General features: G+C 41.0%; 1 protein-coding gene across 1 annotated transcript in view; it reads left to right on the top strand.

The window, feature by feature from the left end:
- The window catches only part of PPIL2 (peptidylprolyl isomerase (cyclophilin)-like 2), a gene marked incomplete at its 5' end in the record, with an annotated part of 68,688 nt that overhangs the window by 25,685 nt on the left and 22,363 nt on the right, over positions 1-20,640 (top strand). The window contains 5 exons of the mRNA XM_009876363.1: positions 2,908-2,983; positions 4,361-4,521; positions 6,031-6,106; positions 7,289-7,395; positions 19,867-19,956. Of these exons, the coding sequence (XP_009874665.1) occupies positions 2,908-2,983; positions 4,361-4,521; positions 6,031-6,106; positions 7,289-7,395; positions 19,867-19,956 (510 nt within the window). The remainder of the gene's footprint in view (positions 1-2,907; positions 2,984-4,360; positions 4,522-6,030; positions 6,107-7,288; positions 7,396-19,866; positions 19,957-20,640) is intronic.

Genomic DNA, 20,640 nt, shown 5'->3' with positions numbered 1-20,640 from the left:
CTAACCCTTGACGAGAGTTTAGACAGTTTTCTTCATGAAGTGATATGTCTAAAGACTGTGCACTGTTAAAATTTACATAGACATATTCTTAAAAAAATTGTATCTTGTGTTATATCTTGAGTACCATCAGTAAGGAAACGGTTTGTGTCTTCTGCAGCACAGGTTGGACTGGTCAGATGTGTTTCTGCTCCTGGGCAGAGTAGAAGCAAATGGTGCCTTGTGTTGAAGTTAATATTCACCACAGTACTGTCACACACCTGTTTGTCTCATTCTAATCAAACTTCAACTGCTTGTCCTAGGTGACCTGTGTAAGGTGACATTCAAATTTCAACTTTAGGAACCGCCTTTGAGGGGTTTTTCCACTGACATAGGGAAACTGATTTTGAAGAAGGCATGTGGGTTGTCTGCCTTGTCAATGCACGGTGAGACTCCTGCTTTACAGAACCAGGAGTACAAGGGGCAACACTGTAAATGAAACCTTTGTCGAGGTTTCCGTATGACCAAATGGCCCCCCCGAACGTGATGAAGGACATTGTGCAGACATCCTTGGTCTCAGGTCTGGGGGTTCGAGGTTGTCTCGGGTCTCTCAGAAGGCACATGCACGGCTGCGCTCTGCAAGGGGAGAGAGCTGCCCTGGGATCTCTGCTCTCCTTCATACCGTGATGGATGTGCTGCCTATGGGCAGGTGAGCAGCAGCTTGGGGAGCGCTGAGAAATCCCTTGCAGGGAAGGAGACTGAACGCTTTTGCCAGAGTCGCTCAATGCCTGCGCTTAGGCTGATTAGGGCAGGTAAATGCTTGAATGAACTGTGAGTGTGAAACAGTTCGAACTCATCTGATTCATGGTACCCTGAGCACAAAACACTTGGTTTCATAAGCCACTGGCAGTTGTGATGTCCTTTTATTTACTTTTAATCAATCGATAAATCAGTAAATCAAGAAGCTTTAGTTAGAGGAATATGGGAAAGGTGTTTTCTGGTTCGTCTTTACTGCTGTCTCCTGCCCTCCCTCCTGTCCGTGAAAGGTCAGTGTCAGGCGTCAGTCTTGCCCTTCAGCTTTTCCATAAACAGCAAACATGTGGATTGTTATGAATCCATTTGGCTCCATTAATATTAATACACAAATTAGGTTTTTTTTCCTTTTCTGGAAAGTGTAAGCAGTCTTACGTCACTTTTTGAGGTGGTACATTTATGTGCAAAGCGATGATTTCTGTCCAGGAAAGCTGCAGCTCATGATTGCTGAAGAGTCTTTGGGAGGAGGCAACCTTTCGGAGGAAGCACCCTGAGCCCCTCTCCAGCCTTTCTTCGTGCACCTGGTTGACTGTCAGAGAGCGAGGCTGAAATTCTCTTTGTTCGTACATACGTAAATATCTATGCGAGCTAATAAATACACCCAAGTGCTGGGCCAGAGGATATAAAAATGGTTTAAAAACGGTCCAGATTTCCCATTCCATAGTAGTTTTATTTAAAGATTATTCATTTCTAAGGCAAGATCTGAAAATAAGGGGGTTTTGGCAGTCTGTGTCTTGTTGAAGATCTGTCAGAGGGGTATGGTAGGGCAGGAAACAATAGAAGATGGTTGTGTAGCAGTTGGGAAAGGGGGCAGCAGGCAGCCAGGAGGTCATCATTAGGGTACATAATCACACAGCTTGATTTCATAAATGTGTTTTGGTTTTCCTACCAGCAGTAAAACTGAAAATGCAGTCTCTGGTGGAAGCATGCAGTTTCAGGGATGAATCAAAGACATAATTAGACCATTTAATAAGCGATGGAACTACCAGCTCTGCTTGTGTTAATCATTACTTTCAGCAGAGATGGAATTATTGAAACTTCTTACCAACAGTGGTGATCTGAGAAGCTTTGTTGTATTTACGTGGCATAATACAATTCACGTTACTGTCCTAGTTCTTTGCATTGTTACACAAATGTGAACATTGCATTTTCATCCGGAACTTGAAACTATTGTGTATTATTAAGATACTTTGGTGCTTCAAATTTTGAATTATTTTTTCGTAAGACAGAATTTGCAGAAATGACTGGGTGTCCTGGGCTGATGTTTTGACCTTTCTGTGCTGCAGAGGAGCTTGAGGAGAAAACCATGAAGTCATCGCAAGAAGAGGCTTAAGGACTGTTTAATAACAGTATAATGTAACCTAGATCACCAGTGGGCATTCCTTGTCTGACTCTCTCTAACAAAAGGTCAAAGTTATGCAGAAAGCTGCCTGGAGATAGCATAGAGACTGGCAGTTAATGGACTGTGTATTTTTGCCGTTTTCCTTGAGTGGTCATTCAATAGAGTTTTCATAATTCCGCTTTATGTTGCTTTTTTATTATTATTATTTTTTATTTTTAAATGTAATTCTGTAAGCACAGATTTCACTAGTAAAAAAACCCCAAACAATCAAAACAGTTCCGACTGCTTAGACTTGCTCTGAGGTTTATTTATATTTTGAAACGTGTTACAGGAGTTCACAGAGCATGTGCAAATCAGGCACGCTGTTATAAATAGAAAGAGATAACTAATGTGAATTTGCATAGATCTTAGACAAAACCACAGAATGAAGAAAAGAATCAGGGAATTGCTGCTTCTTGTTCTTTCTTTTTGCTAGGAGAGGGGAGGCTCTTCTTAGTTCCATTAGTAACTTCTCTAGGCACAATATGCGTAATATTATGTTTGGGACTAAATTCTAGATCCTGAAGGAACCTGCTGTGACAGGGCTCATTGCTGATGTTGGTTGGGGTGGATTGCTTTATAGTATTTTCATCTTTCTGTGGTCTGGGGAGTATAGAAGTTATCCGTTCTCTCCCTATTTGTTTATTATGGTGGTGTCTGCACTTCAGACTAGTCCATTGCATGAAATGGGTGTCTACCACGCTCTCTGATACTTATTTTTTAATTATTATTTTCAGGATCCAACAAACTTGGATAAGTTCAATGTCTCAAACTTCTTTCATGTGAAGAACAACATAAAAGTAATTGATCCAGGTAAGGATAACTTGAAGGTAGGCTGAGAAAATACCAACCCACGTATGCAAATTCTGAAGACAACAAGTCTTCTTGGAAACAGAATAACTTGTTGAAACTGTCCCTTTCACATCGAAAGTTATTAACAATTTTGAAGCAAAGACCTGATTCTTTGAGGAATCATCGACTGTCTCCGATGAGTGCTGTACAAACAGAAAGCTTTCCATATTCTTTAAGAGTAGGTAGAAGACAGAGAAGTGAGGAGGGAAAATAATGTGCCAGGAGGTCCATTAGCCTTGTACCAGAACCAGGACAAGGAAATCTACGTCTTCTCATCTCTACCTGCTTGGCTCTCTTTCATGGGTATCAATGATGTATTGCCCATCCTTCTGTCTGAATAATAGTGGACATCTTCCAAGTTAACAATTGATACAGAATTTCTTTTAATAGTCTCAAAATTATTTTAATAATAAAAATTTTTTTTTTCTTTCTAGATATCTGAGAAATTTATTTCTCAGTTATTTTTTTCTGTGATTTTTGATAGCTAAATGCTTAGTAATATCTGTTAATATTAAGTTGCAGAAGAAAAAATTCTCTCCTTTGCCCTTAGAGTTTCATTTAGAAGTGTTTCTCATGAGGTCTAGTTACTTATTTTAAGCATGGTGCGGCTCTTACTATGCTTATTTCTTTTTCTTTTTTTAAGCTCTAGTTCTGCAAGCCAGCATCTGTGTTTACCCATAAAAAATAAATGGATGTTATCTCAGAGATGGAATATTTAATATCCAGCAAATAGTAGCCATACCAAGAAAGGGCATAAGTGAAACTTTTAAAAAAATTAAACAAACTGAAAAAAAACCACATCAAATTCTACAGTCCAGTTCATCAGCCTCCTCCCCTCTAACATCACAGTAAAGATCTCATCTTGGGATTGTTGCATCACAGGCCTTTCAGCGAGGAGACAAAGGACAGAAGTTTATATTGTACCCAACTGTATCTTTATTGTTCTGTAAAAAATTTACAAGACTTGTATGAACTTCTCGTGGTTTCAAAGAAATTTTTGTGGTAGTTGAAGTTCTCAGCGTCACCGAATGTTAGGGATTGGAAGAGACCTCAAAAGATCATTTAGTCCAACAAGATCATCTAGTCCAAAAAGTTGGTTTTTTCTTTTGTTGTACTTCATCATCTTGGCATTTGTCATATTGACAAGCTGTACTGTCATTAATGTTATGTGTTGCTATTTGTTGCTGTTTCTGCAGGAATAGTTACTAGACCTTTTTTTCACTTAAAAAAATTAGAAATAATATCTGAAAGATTTTTGCGTAAATAGGTATGTCATAAACTGAAGGAGAAGAAAATAGAATTTTTCTTTTAACTCTGATTTAACTTTGTCTTATCTAGATGAAGAAAAAGCAAAATTAGATCCATCTTACTATTTGAAAAATACAAATACAGAGACCCGAGAGACTTTACTGGAGCTTTATAAGGAGTTCAAAGGTGATGATATTCTTGCAGCTACTATGAAGCCTCCTGAAAAGAAGAAAGTGGATAAGCTGAATGCAGTAAGTTGACTTAATTTGTAGTTTGGCATCTGATTGACTTCTTCAAGACTGGTAATAGATGTTTTTCAGCTTAGAGGCCACATTGCAGTGTAACAGATACTACTCCTTCTGTTTTCTGTTACATGGGAATTAATCATAGATGAGGATGAGAGTCACAGTGGGATTCCTTAGAAATACTTTGTATGTGTCAGTGAGTTGCTCTTCGTTTCATTGTAAATGAACTTAAATGTTTCAGAAATGGAGCACAGTAAGCAGGAAGGATCTCTTGTGATGTGGTTATCATGTATATGTTGGCAGAACCTTTTTCCCAGGTTGTAATCTCTTGCTTTGAATTTGTTTATCATGGTTTCCTGCAGTTATTGGCAGAGGGAATACACCTTAAGGGCAGTGCAAGTGAATCACCTCTGGTGTGGGCAAATATATAAATCATCCACAGCTGCTTCTCCTTTTTTTACCACTGGAATGCAGTTTCTTAGTGGAAGACTTTAAAGGATCTTCTTCCAGGTGCATGTTAGTGTGTGCTCATGGTTATCAGGAGAAACAATTCATCTGCATCTAGATTTCCTACATCAAAGGCTCTTTGAAATGGACAAGACAGAGCGTTCTTTAACAATTCTGGGATGTGTGTGCTTTCGGGTTTTGATTACACTTCCATGAGAACGAATAGCAACGCGGCATGTGACCTAATGAGGGGCTTAGTGACAGTTTGGGGGGGGGGGGTGACCAAGGAGTAGGATCACATTTGCCCCTTTTTGAGGGCATCACAGTGTTGTAAGAAAACAAAAGATGTGGTAAGAAAAAGAAGAGGTGGGAGGCAACAGTGAGCTCTGCAGACTGTCAGCTGCTGATGTGGAAGGGCACAACCCTAAACTTGCGCAGGGTGCAGCGTAGTCCTGTGGATGGAGCACTGGACTGATCTGTGGTCTTTGCAGGCGTTGCCCTAAAGCCACTAAAGGTATCTCCGGGTTTATTAGATCTTTGTAATTTACCACAAAATCCATGTGTCCCTTTCTGTGGGAGAATCAGAAAGCTCAAAATAGACATTGGGAACCATGGGCGAGTGCCTCTGCACACAGAGGGGCTGTGTGTGGGGAAGCGGGGTGGTTTGTTTTTCTCCGCAGTATCTCTGTGGTTTGCTGGATTTTCCTTCTATTTACTCCACAGGGTTGGAGAATTTTACAGATGTCTTGCCAGCAGTACTCCTTTCATATCTCCACCTGTGGACATACGAAGATTCTGATAATACAGTAGATAATGATGTAGAAACTGTAGTGGAAGCAATAAACCCCTTTCAGCTCAGTCCATGGTCAGCCTTAGAGTTTCATCAGAGCAGGTGTTCTGGGGAACAGATGGAGAATTATCGCTGCATCATGCATTTGTTTCTTTCTGTAGGAGCTAGAGCAGAACGTGTGTCTTCAGAAGCATGACATTTGTGTGTTTCTAGTCCTTATATGGTGTCTTTAGTAAATAATTTCTAATGTCATCTTCTGCTTTTTCCTCTGTGAACAGGCTCATTATTCCACTGGAGCAGTAAGTGCTTCCTTCACCTCCACTGCAATGGTGCCTGAAACTACCCATGAAGCAGGTACCAGTACTACCTACCTACAAGCTGTTTATTAACTTTGCAGTTTTAAAGTGTGCTCCCTAGCACATATACATTAATAAGGACTGAACGAGTGCTAATGCCATGGAAATGTATTCCCTTAGCAGATATATCCTTACTTTCCACTGAGCTCATTCTGAAAATAATGGAGCAATTATGAATTAGCCTCATCTTTGAATGTCAGTTACTTACATTGAACTGAAATTAATGAGATTTTCTCTTATGAGGAAGCACAAAATGAGATATCCACTTATGTAAGTTAGGAGCGAGGTGTAACCTCTCCTCAAATAGCATACAAAATCTTTACTGCCTCTCACCTAACCCGGTATTGGTTAGCATGACAGCAAATCTTGGGTTGATAACTTTTAATTTACTACTCTTCAAGGCTACACGAGAACATATTTTAGTACAATAAAGTTTTCCTTTCGTTCTCCAGCCTCAGCACAAATGTATAGAATTTATTTAATTTGAATGTTAATTAAATAGCTGAGCAGTTGTTATTCCAAGTTGAAGAGAAGGATCTGGCTTTTGGCACTAAAATTGAGATGTCACACAGGCAAATTTCCGATACATTGCTAAAATTACATTTACCCATCTCACTTCCTTTACTTGGTGGATTACGGTGATTTGCAGGTGGCTCTCTGAGTGTTCAAAAAGTGTAACTAACTGGACATTTCGACAGAATGGAGATGGAAACATCCTAGGTTGAACCTTTGGTTTGACTTTCCAGTAATGTTTCCAGTAACAGCTTCATTTGTTTTCCGAGCTGGGTAGATCCTCATATGTCAGCAATTTGTGGTTGACTGATGACTGCCTGCTTGACTTCCAAGTTTGATGACAAATAATTTGGTTTCAAAGTAACGTTTGTGATTGGAAGACATAACTTGAAAATTATAGTTTGTAACATTGAATGCTTCTGTGACTTAATAATATAGATGATATTGCTGGCTCTCGAGGAGTTGGTGGATTTCTATAATGGAAAGTGTTTTGCACAGAGATTAATGTGAAGTTGTCGTAGATTAATTGCAGAGTATAATCCCTGCAGACCTAGTACCCCAGGGGAAGAGATCAGGCAGTAGAATGTAGCAATTTGTTTTCTTATGTTTTCTGAAGATCAGTGAGTAAGCTTCCAGAGAGCTAATTGGTTTTTTTGCTTTGTTACAGCTGCTATTGAAGAAGATGTTGTGAGGTACAAATACGTGAAGAAGAAGGGCTATGTGCGACTTCACACTAACAAAGGAGACCTGAACTTGGAGCTGCACTGTGATATGGTACTGCATGCCCTACGATGACTCTAGATACCAGACAGAACGGGAGCTGACAGTGAGGATGTCCAAAGAAAGGAATAGTGTGTAGTTGTAATAGATACAGATAAATAGCTAGTTTTCCGTTGTTTTGGTGTATTTTCCCACATACACAAAACTCCATTGTAAAATGTATATATGTTATTTTATATGTTATGTGACTAATATATATATATTATATGTTCTGTTCTGTGAGTAGTCCCATACATTTTAGTGGACTATTTAAACATGTCAAGATACACGTTTAGAGCTTTAAAGGGTCAGGATTATAGTGACCCAAACAATGACAAGGAAGGTAGAGAGAAAAAAGAAGGAAGTGCACAGAGAGAGAATAAGGGGTAAACAGAAGGTTACTGGTAAAACCAGGAAAAGAACCTCAGTTGAAACTGAGAGCAGTCTGTCAACCTGAGTACATGTACTTAAAATCCCCAGAAATTATCAGATATGTTTCTAAATCCTGAGCTTTTACCAAACCTAAATGATAACATTCGAATATGTTTCTTTGTGCTGTCTCAGTTTTTAAGGTTCAAGTTTTCAAACATCTTGCCTTTGCCATTAGGAGGTAGAAATTTGTTTCAAAAACCAGACACCTAGAGTTTTTTATAGGCTATACAGTCTGATTCTGGGTGAAATATGTGGCTCTTAAAATAGTAAACATGGCAAGACTTGTAATAGACGGATGAGTTGTGGTGACGCTGAAGTCTTAGCCGTCACTGCTTGCTAGTGTGCTTGCTTATTTGTTTGTACAACCACGACTATAAAAGGAAGAACAATTTCGGTGTAAAAGGTCTAAACCTCCCGTTGTTTACTCAGGAGATTATAGGCCTGAAGGTAGGTGTTTTAGGGAGTTGGAGGATGTGAGTGGGGGTTTGAATGGTAAAACTTCTGCTTGTTGTTACCCTCACAGAATTTAAGGGCAGTGATGCTTGACTGGAAGCTGGGGTGCCTGGTGTGAAATCCGGAGAATGCGTCCTTTTTTTTGCCTGGCAGAAAGAAAAAGGAGCAAACGGGCCAAGCCTGCTGGCTTTCCTTTCTCTTCCTCTTGCACGAGTAAGGAGCAAGATCTGTGTAAACATCTCAAGCTGATCTGTGGAAACAGTCTGAGAATCTCCACAGCAGCCTGTCGTGCTAGTAATTCTGTAGGTCCCTGTCATCCCTGCAGGTGTTTTCCATGCTCTTAAATAGTAACACTGTGTAATAAGGCCAAAAGCAGAGGATGTTAGTGCAACAATATTTGGTGGAAGCAGCAGAATGAGCAGATTGCATTGAATCATTTGTTTTGCCATGTGTTCTCAGACTGGTTCCTGGCTAATGCCGGCTGACTGCAGCTATTCTTATCAGCGTGGGGTTTTGGGCCACATATGTGACCAGTGTCACTCAGTCCTGAGGACCCAGTCTCGGTTGCTCATTATAAACTTCCTGTATGATATCCGTTATGTTGCCTTTTTTCCAGATGAGTTCTTATTCGTCTCCTTTTCACACACACTGCTTCCTCCGGTGCACGTCGGAGGTGTGCGCTGTTTTACACAACCAGACCTGCTGGAACGCTGGCCTCTAGCCATCTGTTTCTTACATTTCTTTGTGTTGATTAAAGCTGTGTGAATTAAGCAAGCCTTTGGCACTGCAGAGAGGAAGAAGGTATATATTTAGAATAAGTAGCAAAAACTTACTGCTTTAAGGAGGTTTTCACAACATCCACTTCAGGTAATCATCTTAGGTCTGTTAAATCGGTTCTTCCGGGAGGCTCTTGTTTTTCTCCCTTTACTATATAAGGAGTTTGTACTTCTAAGTTTGGTTTTCCTGAACCACGTTGAGGTTAGGCACGTAAGGTATCTCAGTGCAAATAGAGGAAACATCTTGCAAACATCTAACACAGATATAGGTCACAAACCGATCAGCTAGAATGGATCAATTGAGATTCCAAAGACAGATAGAAAAGGGGGAAATTCCGATATCAAGCCTTTCTAAATACATTCTCTTCACCCTACTTGTGAGTATTCGCGATAGTAATCTTAATTAATCATATGCTGAGGTTTTTATCAGCTTTCCTGGCTTACTCAGTGCACAGACTGAACCAGGTCTGGGACCTCTGTGGAACTGTGTAGTGAAATGGTTTATATGCAGTATTTGGTTTTCCTACAAAGGTGTAGAATGTGGAAAAGGTCCCTGAATGCAGTCATAGAGTCATAGAATCCAGTCGGGGGAACTGGACTGTATCATGATGCCTACCCAAATTAATGTTTCCCAGGCTTTCTGATGCCTGACTTTTCAGCCTTCGTGATTTTTTTAACGTAGTTGGCGTGGGTGGTGCTTGTTTTTTTCCGGAAAAAATGAAGAAACTAATTCCAGCCCAAAGCACTATATTGATACACGGTGAGATCATCAGCAGATTTGGGACCCCGGGATTCAACACGTAGTTCTGTGCTCTTTGAGTGAATGAGGGGACCAACAGAAGTATTAGGTTATCATTGCTCTTCAAATTCAGACAAAATCTGTGTGATTTGGGGAACTTATGTATCTACTCAGTCAAGTGGTGCAACTGCCTGAGCAGATTTATAAGGCATCGTGATGCTTGACTTCTCTTCTTAAGGACTAAAATCTGCTTGCCTGGTTGTTGTCTTGACCTGACCACAGTCTCCTTTTTTAATTGTGGAATGATATCCTGTGCTCTGGTTATTGTGGAAACCACCCTAGCAGTGGTTGTATTTGCACAGCACTGCAAGTGTCTGATTGTGAAATGCTTTAGGAAGCTTGGGGATTAAGTTGCTATATAAACATGACAAATGAATACCTGTGTCTGGAGGTAGGACTTGGAACATTTAAATTACATTTTACAGTAATCTTATGGGTCAGATTTTTTTTGACCCTTTGAGGTCAAATCTTGCTGCAGTAGAGAACAGCAGGTGACGTACTTGCTGTTCTGGAATGTATGTCTGCTGAGGATGTATTTTTGTGTCTATGGACTGTATGTGAGCAAAATATTCTTGCAGTGGCACTCAGCAGTCTGCACTGCCTCTCAAGTCCACCCAGCACCTCTGTCTTCAGTACCCACCTTGGGTTCTTAGTCCCTCCCCCTTCATGACTCTTCTATCTCCTGTTCTTTCTTTCTCCTGTTTTTTTGTGAGCTGTCTGGCAGCATGGATTGTTTGGAGTTCAGTCCATCTGTACATGTGGAAGCTTTTGCCTAAAAGTAAATCTAAGGGTCTTCGTACACTAGTATTTTAAGGTGCCAATCAATAAGATTGATAGTGATGAGATTCTTCCTAGCACCAAAAACCTAATCTAGAGATGTTTTGTGTTGATCAAGGGGAGGAAATCAGTACTTCGGTGTGATTGAAGTAATCAATTACTTTGTGACAGGATTCAGAAAGAGAGCATGAAATAAGGCTAGAATCTGGGTATTTTCTGTGTTTGAAATCTCTTGTTCAGAGCACCAGAAAATTTAGATTCCGGAAAGATGATGTGTGATTCCAGTCATTGACCTGAGAAAAAGCAGCAAAAAGACTTAGGAAGATAAGCTGGATGTTTTTCCACTCTTTTGAATTTGTATCTCAAATGAGCAAAGGCACACTGCTGTTCTCTCTGTGCATGGCAGCGGTCTGCCTAGTGCTCTTTGTTGCCATTTATTTTTCTCCCAATCTTCTTACTCAGATGCAGTATGTCCTTCCTGGTGAAGACGAATCAGATGGCCATTTGTTAGGAACATTTTCCACGAAGCTGAGTTGAGCTGGGCATAAGCAACATTTGTTTATACACTAATTGGAAGCAAATTTACAAAAATTTTACTTTCCAGAAGTATTTCTGGCAAGTACAGCAGATTTAACAGCATCCAGCAAGTGTTATTCTTTCAACTCTAGTCTTATGCATTGCCAAACAAATAAATTATGAGGAAACTCAAATTATGAGGAAACTGATGAAAGGCAGTGAATGTCACTGAATTTCTGTATTCTGTTACGGTGATTTTTCTAGTCTTCCCAAGTTCTTTTAGCTGCTTTACGCATGATGCTGCTGAGAGCAACTGTCTCTATCATCCATGTGTGTTCTACTGTATTAATCAATGTGGCGATGCAGTTCTGTCTTATAGGTGGTGACGCAGCCTCCTAAGGCAGGATGGAGGCTTTATCCTGTGCAAAAAGTCAGGTTGATTTGGATATGGAGGTAGAAAAGCAGCGTGATGGGATGGATAGGGTGCAGAACTAGGAGCAGGTAAACCATGAATTCTGTGCCTTTGCCATGAACTTGCTGCATGGTGGTTCCTCATGTTTTTATTCCGCAGTAAGCAGTAAACACAAGCATAGTTTTTAATTCCCCGGCAATACCATGTATCGTAGATGCCCGGTTGCTGGCGTGCAGCTATACAGATAACCCGGGCTGCCTGCTGGAGTCAGCAGCCCTGCATAAGAATAGACAGAGTAGCAGACTCCTAGTCTCTGCACCTGTGAAAAGGAATAAAAATTCCTCCCTTTGCCTCTAGGTTGCATTCAAACTTTCATGTTTAATACCTCTACATCTTTGTTTTCATTGTACCATGGGAAAATATATCTATATACCTATATATATCTAAAATTTAACACTGCAGAAGCCCCTGTCAAAATGATGAACAGGTGGTTTGGTGTACTATCTCCTTCTCTCTTTTGTGACTTCTCTTCGTACAAATGGTAACTCTGAGGTAATGGTCTGGTGGTTGAACACGTGCTCATAGCAGTAATTGAATACTAATCCGTAACTGCCGTGGCGGTTTTTGTAAATTCAGCCGTCTCTCTCAGGTTTAGTACTTTAAGGTTTAAGGGCGAGTTAGCATAATGAAGAATGTAAGATGGATTTCAAAGCTCCATCCAGCACTCCACAAATGCTTTTTGAGGTTTTAGGACCTGGCAAACTCTGCTTAATGATGATATCTTGACATAACTATCTGAAGAAGCCATTGTTGTACAGACACTGATGTTTTAATCTTTTGAGGCCCTCTGACCTGTTAAATATGCCTGTGATAGATAAATGTGTAATCCAGCCCCTGTTCTTTGAAATGATCTCTCCTTTTGTGTGAAGGACTGTTCCAAAGATCAGAAGCCTATAAACTTGTTATCCATTTCCAGTGGAAAAAAAAGTGAGTTGCTGAAAAAAATCCTTTGACCTCCTGGCATGACAAGGTTCCCCAGTCTCCTGAATCTCTCATTTTCTTTCTGATTTAAGCATCCATTCTTCTTGCTTTCTGTCAGCATTATCATGGCACCATCTGGCAAATAACTGCCTTATTTTTTACCAGTGTCCATTCACTCAGTAATATGGTTTTAGGGATGAAGTACAGTGGTCTTGGAATTGTTGTAAATGACTTATTTCATATTTTTCCATCAAAATAGCTTATTGTAGGAAGACCTGCAACTTCCAGCTTTGAAAGTTCTTGTCAACAGAAACTAAAAATGGACAAACAAACCTATCCTTTTCCACAGGAGAACAGCTGGATAAAAATGTCAGAGTGGATGTTGTTTCTTCTTGATGTATTTTTTCCTTGAAGTGATGCAGTGTCAGACAGATCTGTTGCTCCTCATTGTGCTTGGGAGTAGAATGGCTCTGCACAGCCCTGTCGATTAACAGGTTGCTTCCAGGTTGTTCTTAAGTGACTAGAGTAATTTAAATATTGGACGGGTGCGTAACACCCATGCTTGAGGAAGGAGAATTTTCATGCAAGATCTTAGTAGGAGATGCCTTATCTGGATGCTGCCATCGTGGGCTTGTCCTCAGAGCTGTTTTGCAGCAGCGAAGGGGCAGTGGGAGTCCCCGATGTCCCTCTCTGCCCTGAGCAGGACGTTGAATGCAGGGTTGCGGGGGGTGCTCAGCCATCTCCCCGCGAGCCTGTTCCTGCGACATGGGGCTTGCTGCCCTTGGCCATCTCCGCGAGGCTTCCTGGCTGCCTTTGGTGTTGGGTAACTGGTGGGAAGGTGTTTTGCACAGTGGGACCTGTCTGCCTCCCCAGCCCCCCTGACAAACTGGGTCTGCGGAGAGAATCGGTTGCTGTTGGATTGTGTCGCTTGTTGTTTGACATTTGGTGGTGCAGGCGTCCCACACCAGCTGTGTCTGCCACTTCGTGATCCCGACCGCCAGGACCAGGCGGGCGGTTTGGAGTTACACAGCTGCTGCTCCTCATCTTTCTCTGACATGTTTCTTGTTTGTACCTTGGCTCCTCTGGTGAGAGCGGGGTGACCTTGGGAGGGTGACGGCTACCAGAGCTTCGCTGTCTAGTATTGAAGTAGTTACAGGTTGCGTCTTCTGGAAAGGTGGGATTTATGTGCAGCCAGTTGCAGACTGACGAAATGCCAGGTTGCCGCGGTGGGACCTGCAGTACTTCGAGTTTTACAGCTGCTAGAGGTTGCTCAAGCAATTAAAATTGCATCCTCATGTAGACTGTACCGACTGGTGCTGTGTCGTGCTTGCCGGCCCCATCCTCATCAGCACCCAGCCCTGCCCCACACTGTCTGACAAGCTCCTCAGCCCTCCTGTGACTGACAAATTCAAGGAGGGGAAAGGATTTTCTTTCCTACCACTGCAATAACTAAAATTTAGGGAAAAAGTAATGACTGAGGCTTGGGATGATGGCTCTGCCTCTGGAGAGCAGTAGTTCACATTGACAAATTAGGTTAGTGAATTAGATGCCTTGTTTAACTTGAGTTGTGCTCAGCTAAGCTGATTGATTGTCCCTGTATTTGCAAAAAAGTGAGAAACAAAACTAGATAATGTCATTTTTTTATTGGCATCTTTTCTAAGGTGGGCATTTTCCTTAGACTTTGAAGAAAATTCAGTAGCGTCATTAATGTCAGTACTATGGGAAAAATGCTTTTGAAAAGTGGAATTTAGCTATCTGCTGGAGTCTTTGCTGAATAGCTAATTAAATTATAGTGGGTCTCTGTGTAATGAAAATGCAATAATTCTGCTCTTTGTTTTAAGCAAACTTTCAGTCTTTGAGGTAGCAAAATAGGCACGTTTGCTGTCAAGCCAGCAATCTGTTACCCGAGGCATAGCTTCCTTGTTCTGATTCTTTTTTAATATCACTAAGAGTCTGGCCAAGTGTTTTTCTCCGCTGTGCCCTGATGCTTTCATCCCTGGCTGCTCTCTCACTGGAACTCTGCTCTTCTGATCATAGATCACAAACGGACCCGAGCACGTTTGCTCCCTGTATGACCAGACTGAGAATGGTGTCGCTTCCGTGACCCGTGTCTCTTCTGGACGGGGCCGTTGCAGGCAGCTGCTCTTCGCCACCACAACCCACCGCTGGCTCAGCCCCTCTCGCAGCCCGGGAGCTGGCAGTAGGGAAGGGGAGCTGGCAGGGGCTGATGTGTAGGTCTGTCGCAAAAGGTTCTCCTGCAGGAAGCATCGCGGGTTTCCTGCAGTGAAATTCTCCTGCTTTTGCAGTGGGCTTTGTGGAGTTTTGGGCTTTCTTGTCCCACTTGCTCTGAAACAAATGGAGGGTGCTCCTAGACCTTTGGGGCGCAGGGGAGCGTAGGGGAGCTGAGGGTGCCTTCTGGTGCAGTGTTGTGCACTGAAACGCGCTGGAAACATTTGTGTCTCCAGTTTTTTTCCATGACTTAGTGGGGAGGCAGTCACTTGGACCTGATAGACAGCGATTCCTGAAACTGCTCTGTTACAGTTGCCTCTGACTAAGCCCTAAATAAAGCCAAGCTTTTATCAGGGCAAATGCTTTCGTGTGGGATGGGTAGGACTGCAGGTTGAGAGGTATGGGGAGAGCTGAGTTTAAACCTCACCAAATCACCTCTTTATGGGTTCATACATTAGAAGAGTTGATAGAATGAACAATTACAAGAGTGAAAATGCTTAATGTAAAAAAAAAAAACCCTAAAAAATACTACATGGACTAAAGCAAAACAAAATCCAGAGCCCACCCTGCATTTTAAAGATCTATATTAAAAAAAAAAAGCACAGACTTTGTTTGAAGCTTAGCGATTTCCATCACTAGTTCATGCCTCTTAGTAGCAGGATTCTGGCATTTGTGTGATAAGATGAAGGCAGTAGAATGCAATTTTAATTTGTGACAAATGAGCTTTTCATTATTTCAGATTATTTCTGCTTTGAAACATAGGGTTAATGAGCATATGTCAAAGCTCTGTAGTTTAGTGCAACTACTACAGTTCATCCAATTTAGAGAGACAAAAAGAAATAAAAGGGAAGTGGAATTAGCACAAGGAAATTATACAGACGTGCAAATGAGAGCTTCTGAATGCTTAGTGTGAAATTTCTCTTCAAGGTTCATGCAGATCCTCGAGGGATGGAGCATTTTGAAATGATTAGCTCCTCACATAGTAAAGCCTTCTTCCTTACAGTCATGGCAACGACTCAGAAGCTCCTCTCTTTTCTCATCTCCTGTACCTTGGCAACAGGAGAGCTGCAGGTTTTTAAGTTTCCTTTGGTTGGCTCTTCAGCTGCCCGATACAGCTTTTGAGTTAAGGTAACTTTCACAAATGTAATGACCCATTTTAACTGATGAGAAAGGAGAGCTGCAAACTGAGAAATCAGGTAATGACCTGGCTTGGTTACTCTTACCCCTCAGGCCTTGGGATGCATCAAGAGAGATGAATTTTCCCTGGTTTGGAGCCACCCTTGCTGGCAAAAAGGAAACAAATTGGCTCCGTTAATACTTAAAAGTGGAACAAGATAAAATCTTCATTTTTCCTAGAACTTTATAGTACAGAGTCAGGGGTTTATTTTGTTTTGCTTTTATTTTCTTAATTGTATATTCCTTTCTTCACTGTTTTCCCAGTATCTATGATTTTACAATCAGTTTCTTCTAACTGTTGTTTGCATGGTCATTCTAAGTAGCAGCCTCTCTTTAATTCTGAAATTTATTTGGGCCTAGTGGGTGGTAGAGTGCTTGTATTTCCATGTAGAGTTAGCTACTGTGTTAACTAAATGGAGACATAAACATAATTAGAAAACTGTTGGGCGGTTGCCCCATTAAGTATACACGTCTGTGAGCCAAGCGAAGCATCCATGTCATCTTCTGGGATGAGTATTCTTCTGGATTCCTGATGCAAAATGTGTATTAAAATTTTACCACTTGTCTTGGGTGTGAAGTTTCAACAGTTGAAAGACAGTTATCTGGCATCTACAAAATAAGTAGGGAGCATAGCTGGAGCAGGAGGCTCATTTTTGGTATAAAGTAAAAAATTTTTTCTTACTATTTGGAGAAAGTGTCTTGTGGATGAAGGACATCGTACAGAGATGCGGTGTTCGCTTACGTGGTCCCAACCTGACTGAAGAAAAGGAGGATTTCTCAGAGCTGTCCTACCACACTCTGGAGGGAAGAGCTTTCCACAATTCGCCTTCTTAGGACTGTCACTGCGTCCTTCTGAGAAGATACTGCAGTAGATTTTAAACATAATCTTTTTTCTGTCAGTGGCTTTCAGATCACCTGGCTAACAAATTAAGGTGGCATTTTTCCTTTACTTTCTTGCATATACGTCTTAGTCAGCAGATTAAAGCAATTTAAATGATTTCCGGCTTAGTGTCAGAGGAGTACGCAGGGAGAAGTTAACTGCTTGTTGAGGGCGGTTTGAGACAAGAACAGCCAGGAGAGCCTGGAGCCCATTGTCTGTATGAGACATCAGGAAACAGGTGTTACCTCCTGCACGTCCAGGTGTCTTGACCATCCCCTCCTCCCTCAGAAATGACAGGAGGCAAATGCTGTGGAGGAAGTTTCTGAAGAACTAGACAGTTTTGCATTCCAAGCCTTCAAGTCTGACATCTTCCACAAGCTCTTACACTCGCAGAGCAAAATCAGGTTTGTTGAGGTATGTTTCTCATCAGTCTTTGCAGTTGGAACAAAGACTTCAAAGACTGGCCTCGTTTGTGTGGTCAGTGCCGAATGTACCTTCAGTACTGAGGATCTGCTCCTTCCCCATAAACCTCAAGCCTTTTTCTCCTGCTTTGGGCAGGATGCTGCTTAAAAAAAGTCCCTGAAATGTGCTTGGCAGTGTGAGATTTGGCAAGAACATTGACTGCTTTGAATACGTCAGATAGTCTCAGACAGAATTTCTAGATCAACTGCATGACTGAAACTGGGGTTTATTACTGATTGAATGCAAACCCTCTTATTTGTGTCTACTAAAAACACCATAAAAGGTGATGGTAATGTTGCTAAGGAGCTGTTTACCTGCTAAATCTGTCTGTGTGATGCACGAGGTGACCATGGGAACCAATTTGGTGCCAATTAATTAAAGAAAACCTTGCAGTGAAATGATTATTGTATGAGTACTAAATATTTCTGCAGTTGCATCTGCAAAGCTTGTTTCTGGAAGAAGGTATAATAACTAGAAATCCATTTGGAGAACAGGGTCAGCATGGGTCCTGCATAAAAAATACATTACTGGAGCTGGGTTTTTTGATGTATATTTTAGAAATTGTGTTTTGAAAATAAATAGAAAATCTCTATTGGGTTATCAACTTTTTGCAATTTTAAAATGGTTTGGTATGTATTCCTAGGGGACTCAGTCTTTTCCCTGATTTCTTTTTTTCTTAAAAAATTAATTACAGGTTGCTGTATTCCCCCCAGAGAACTTATTATCTATGTCTCTCTCTCCAAAGAGTGCGTGGTTCTCAAGAGATAAAGTGCCGTAGGCTAAAAGCTGCTGATTCCATTTCTGATTAATAAAGAAATTTTTTAAACTTATTTTTATCCTTACTGGCATTTTTCGTGGGTGATAACTAATAGCGCTACGTTAGGATCAAGGCTGTTACAATATTGTCTTGTAAAGGAAGCATATGCTACACAAATGGTTCTGCAGGGGCTGAATTTTGCTTTAAAGGTTATGTACAAAGGTTATTTTCAAGCATATATGTCCAATTTAAAGAACTTTTTTTAAATTTGCTGTAAACATTGAGACTGTAAGAAAATCTCCTATTGCTTGAAACATTTTTTATGGAATATATTTACTTACAAGTTGCCCTCACGATGCTACCAAAATACATGTCCTACTGGCATTTTACCAGAAACCCATTATGGTACCATTACTATTTCAATCCAGTATTGGATTGCATGGAAGATCTCAGATAATAGCTGCTGTAAAAATGCATTAGAATTTGTTTGTTTTTCCTCTTACGGCCCAGCTGACAACTGTCATCTGTATCTGCGTAGAGTAATTAAGAAGGAATCATTCTAAAGAATTGATAATGGCAGGTAGAGTTTGTTTGGAGAACTGAGAGACATTTCAGTGTGAGTAAAGGGGGATGAGAATTAACGGCATTTCACATGAGAAACTCTAGAAAACTGAAGTTCTGTATGGCTCCGGATGAGTGCTTCTGTGGATCTGCTTTTAAAAAGAGATTACGTCATCCTTAAATGATTGGAATCAGCCTTGCCTTGTGTTTTCTGCTTATAAGTCACTTGAGGTTGCATGACTCAGTCTCACTCCATCTCCCAGCTCAGGAGTGATGTCACACCGATGCCAAGTGAATCAGTGTCTTGCAGAAAGAGGCTTCGAGTCTTGTGAGTGTTCCGTCACAGTCACTGCGACTCATGCTGGGGCTTGACTTGCAAGCACACACAAAAATAAGGATGTTTTCAAGGCCTGAAACAACTCAGTTTAGTCAGATGTGCTCCTTTGTAGCACTGGGATATATTTATGCACACAATCCATAGTGAGGCTGGAAATGGTGTAAGTATAGAAAAGAGGCTGTTTCCGTGCTTGTGTTTGTACATCTGCAGGGGTTTTAGTATTGCCGAGAAGAGAATCCGTACCGAAACGGTGGAAGGGTATTAGGTAGACAGTAAAGTTTTTCAGAAGGTACCATTTGATTGCCCTGGGTCATAAACTCAAACAAATAGTTTTAATTTGCACTGTAAAAGCAAATTGAAGTTGGCAATATTTTTAGCATCTTTGAAAAAAATAAATTTGAAAACAAGTTGTCTTTTATTTTGCCTATGGTCCAGTGCCTTGTGGGGTCAGTCCCTTTTCTAGTTCCACATGGTGAAGAGAACCAAATGCTGTGCAGTTAGCTTCCATGTGCTCCCTTTGAAACAATGGAGCAGACAAGCCAGATCCTTTCTTACTCTGGGAAATGAACTTTTTTGAGTGTTAGAAGCCCCCTTTGGAGCAGGATTATGATACACTGCTGAAACTAAGGTACTGGACAGTCTGTGAGCTTACCTGCTCTACTGGGAGCTCACATGATCTGTGCTAGTGTTCAACACTTCTTTGTGCGAATTGAAAGGTCTGGGTTTAATTTATTTAACACCATGTGTTTCTCTCCAATATACTTTAAAAGAGGTTTACTGGGTTTTTTTTTTCTGTAAACAGAGTCTCATTCCTCTTGAAGTCCTGCATGACTGTTTCTTTGTAAGGCACAAATAAAAAGTGATTCTTGTAAACAGTGTAATGACCAATTTGATTGTTTAAAGGTATTGCTTAATTAATACTGCGGTTTGTCTTTCAGACACCCCGAACATGTGAAAACTTTATCAAATTGTGCAAGAAGAACTATTACGATGGAACAATTTTTCACAGATCAATTCGTAATTTTGTGGTGAGTATTGAACAAATCCTTTGTAATGCACAATAGGTGATGTCTTCAAGATATTTGTTTAGCTTAATTCAGTTTTAGTTTCTCTCATGCTTGACAACTTGCAATAGATGTAAATTAAATACACCAACTAATATTGTCCTGACTTACTAAATTTGTACTTACTAGTCTTACTAACAACTGTATCTGACTAATATTGTCACTTGGAGCATCACTATGTTTAGTAGTGCTTTTGCGGGTGTTACAGACAAAGCCTCTGAGAGTCATTGCCTCGGCAAGGCTCTTGTCATGTTCCCCAAGCTGTGAGTGGGTGGTTAATGAACAGAAAGGGGCAGAGGGGGAGAGAAAGAGGGGAAAATGCTAATTTGGTTAAGTAATACTGTGGCCTGTTGAAATCCCATTCAGATGAAACTTTAGAAAGCAGATTGTGTCAGGCTGAGGGACGTGGATGCTCTCAGGTCATCCTTTCCTGAGTGTGCTCCAGGACTAGGTGCCTGGGCTTCCTTTGTGAAGGTGTTACAGAGCACACAGGGAACCAGAAAGTTTCCCTCGGTGGTCAAAAACCTTTATTTACATAAGTATGATCCAGGCAGCTTAGGATATTGTAGCTGTTCCCTAACTTCCTTTCAGAAGAATCAAGAGCCTGATTGGGAAGGCAGAGCACATCTTTTGGGGCACACCACTGAA

Source organism: Apaloderma vittatum, unplaced genomic scaffold (assembly GCF_000703405.1).
Source record: "Apaloderma vittatum isolate BGI_N311 unplaced genomic scaffold, ASM70340v1 scaffold12639, whole genome shotgun sequence".
NCBI classification, from domain to species: Eukaryota; Metazoa; Chordata; class Aves; order Trogoniformes; family Trogonidae; genus Apaloderma; species Apaloderma vittatum.
Note: the sequence above shows the minus strand (reverse complement) of the source record. Positions and strands in the feature narration are given on the sequence as shown.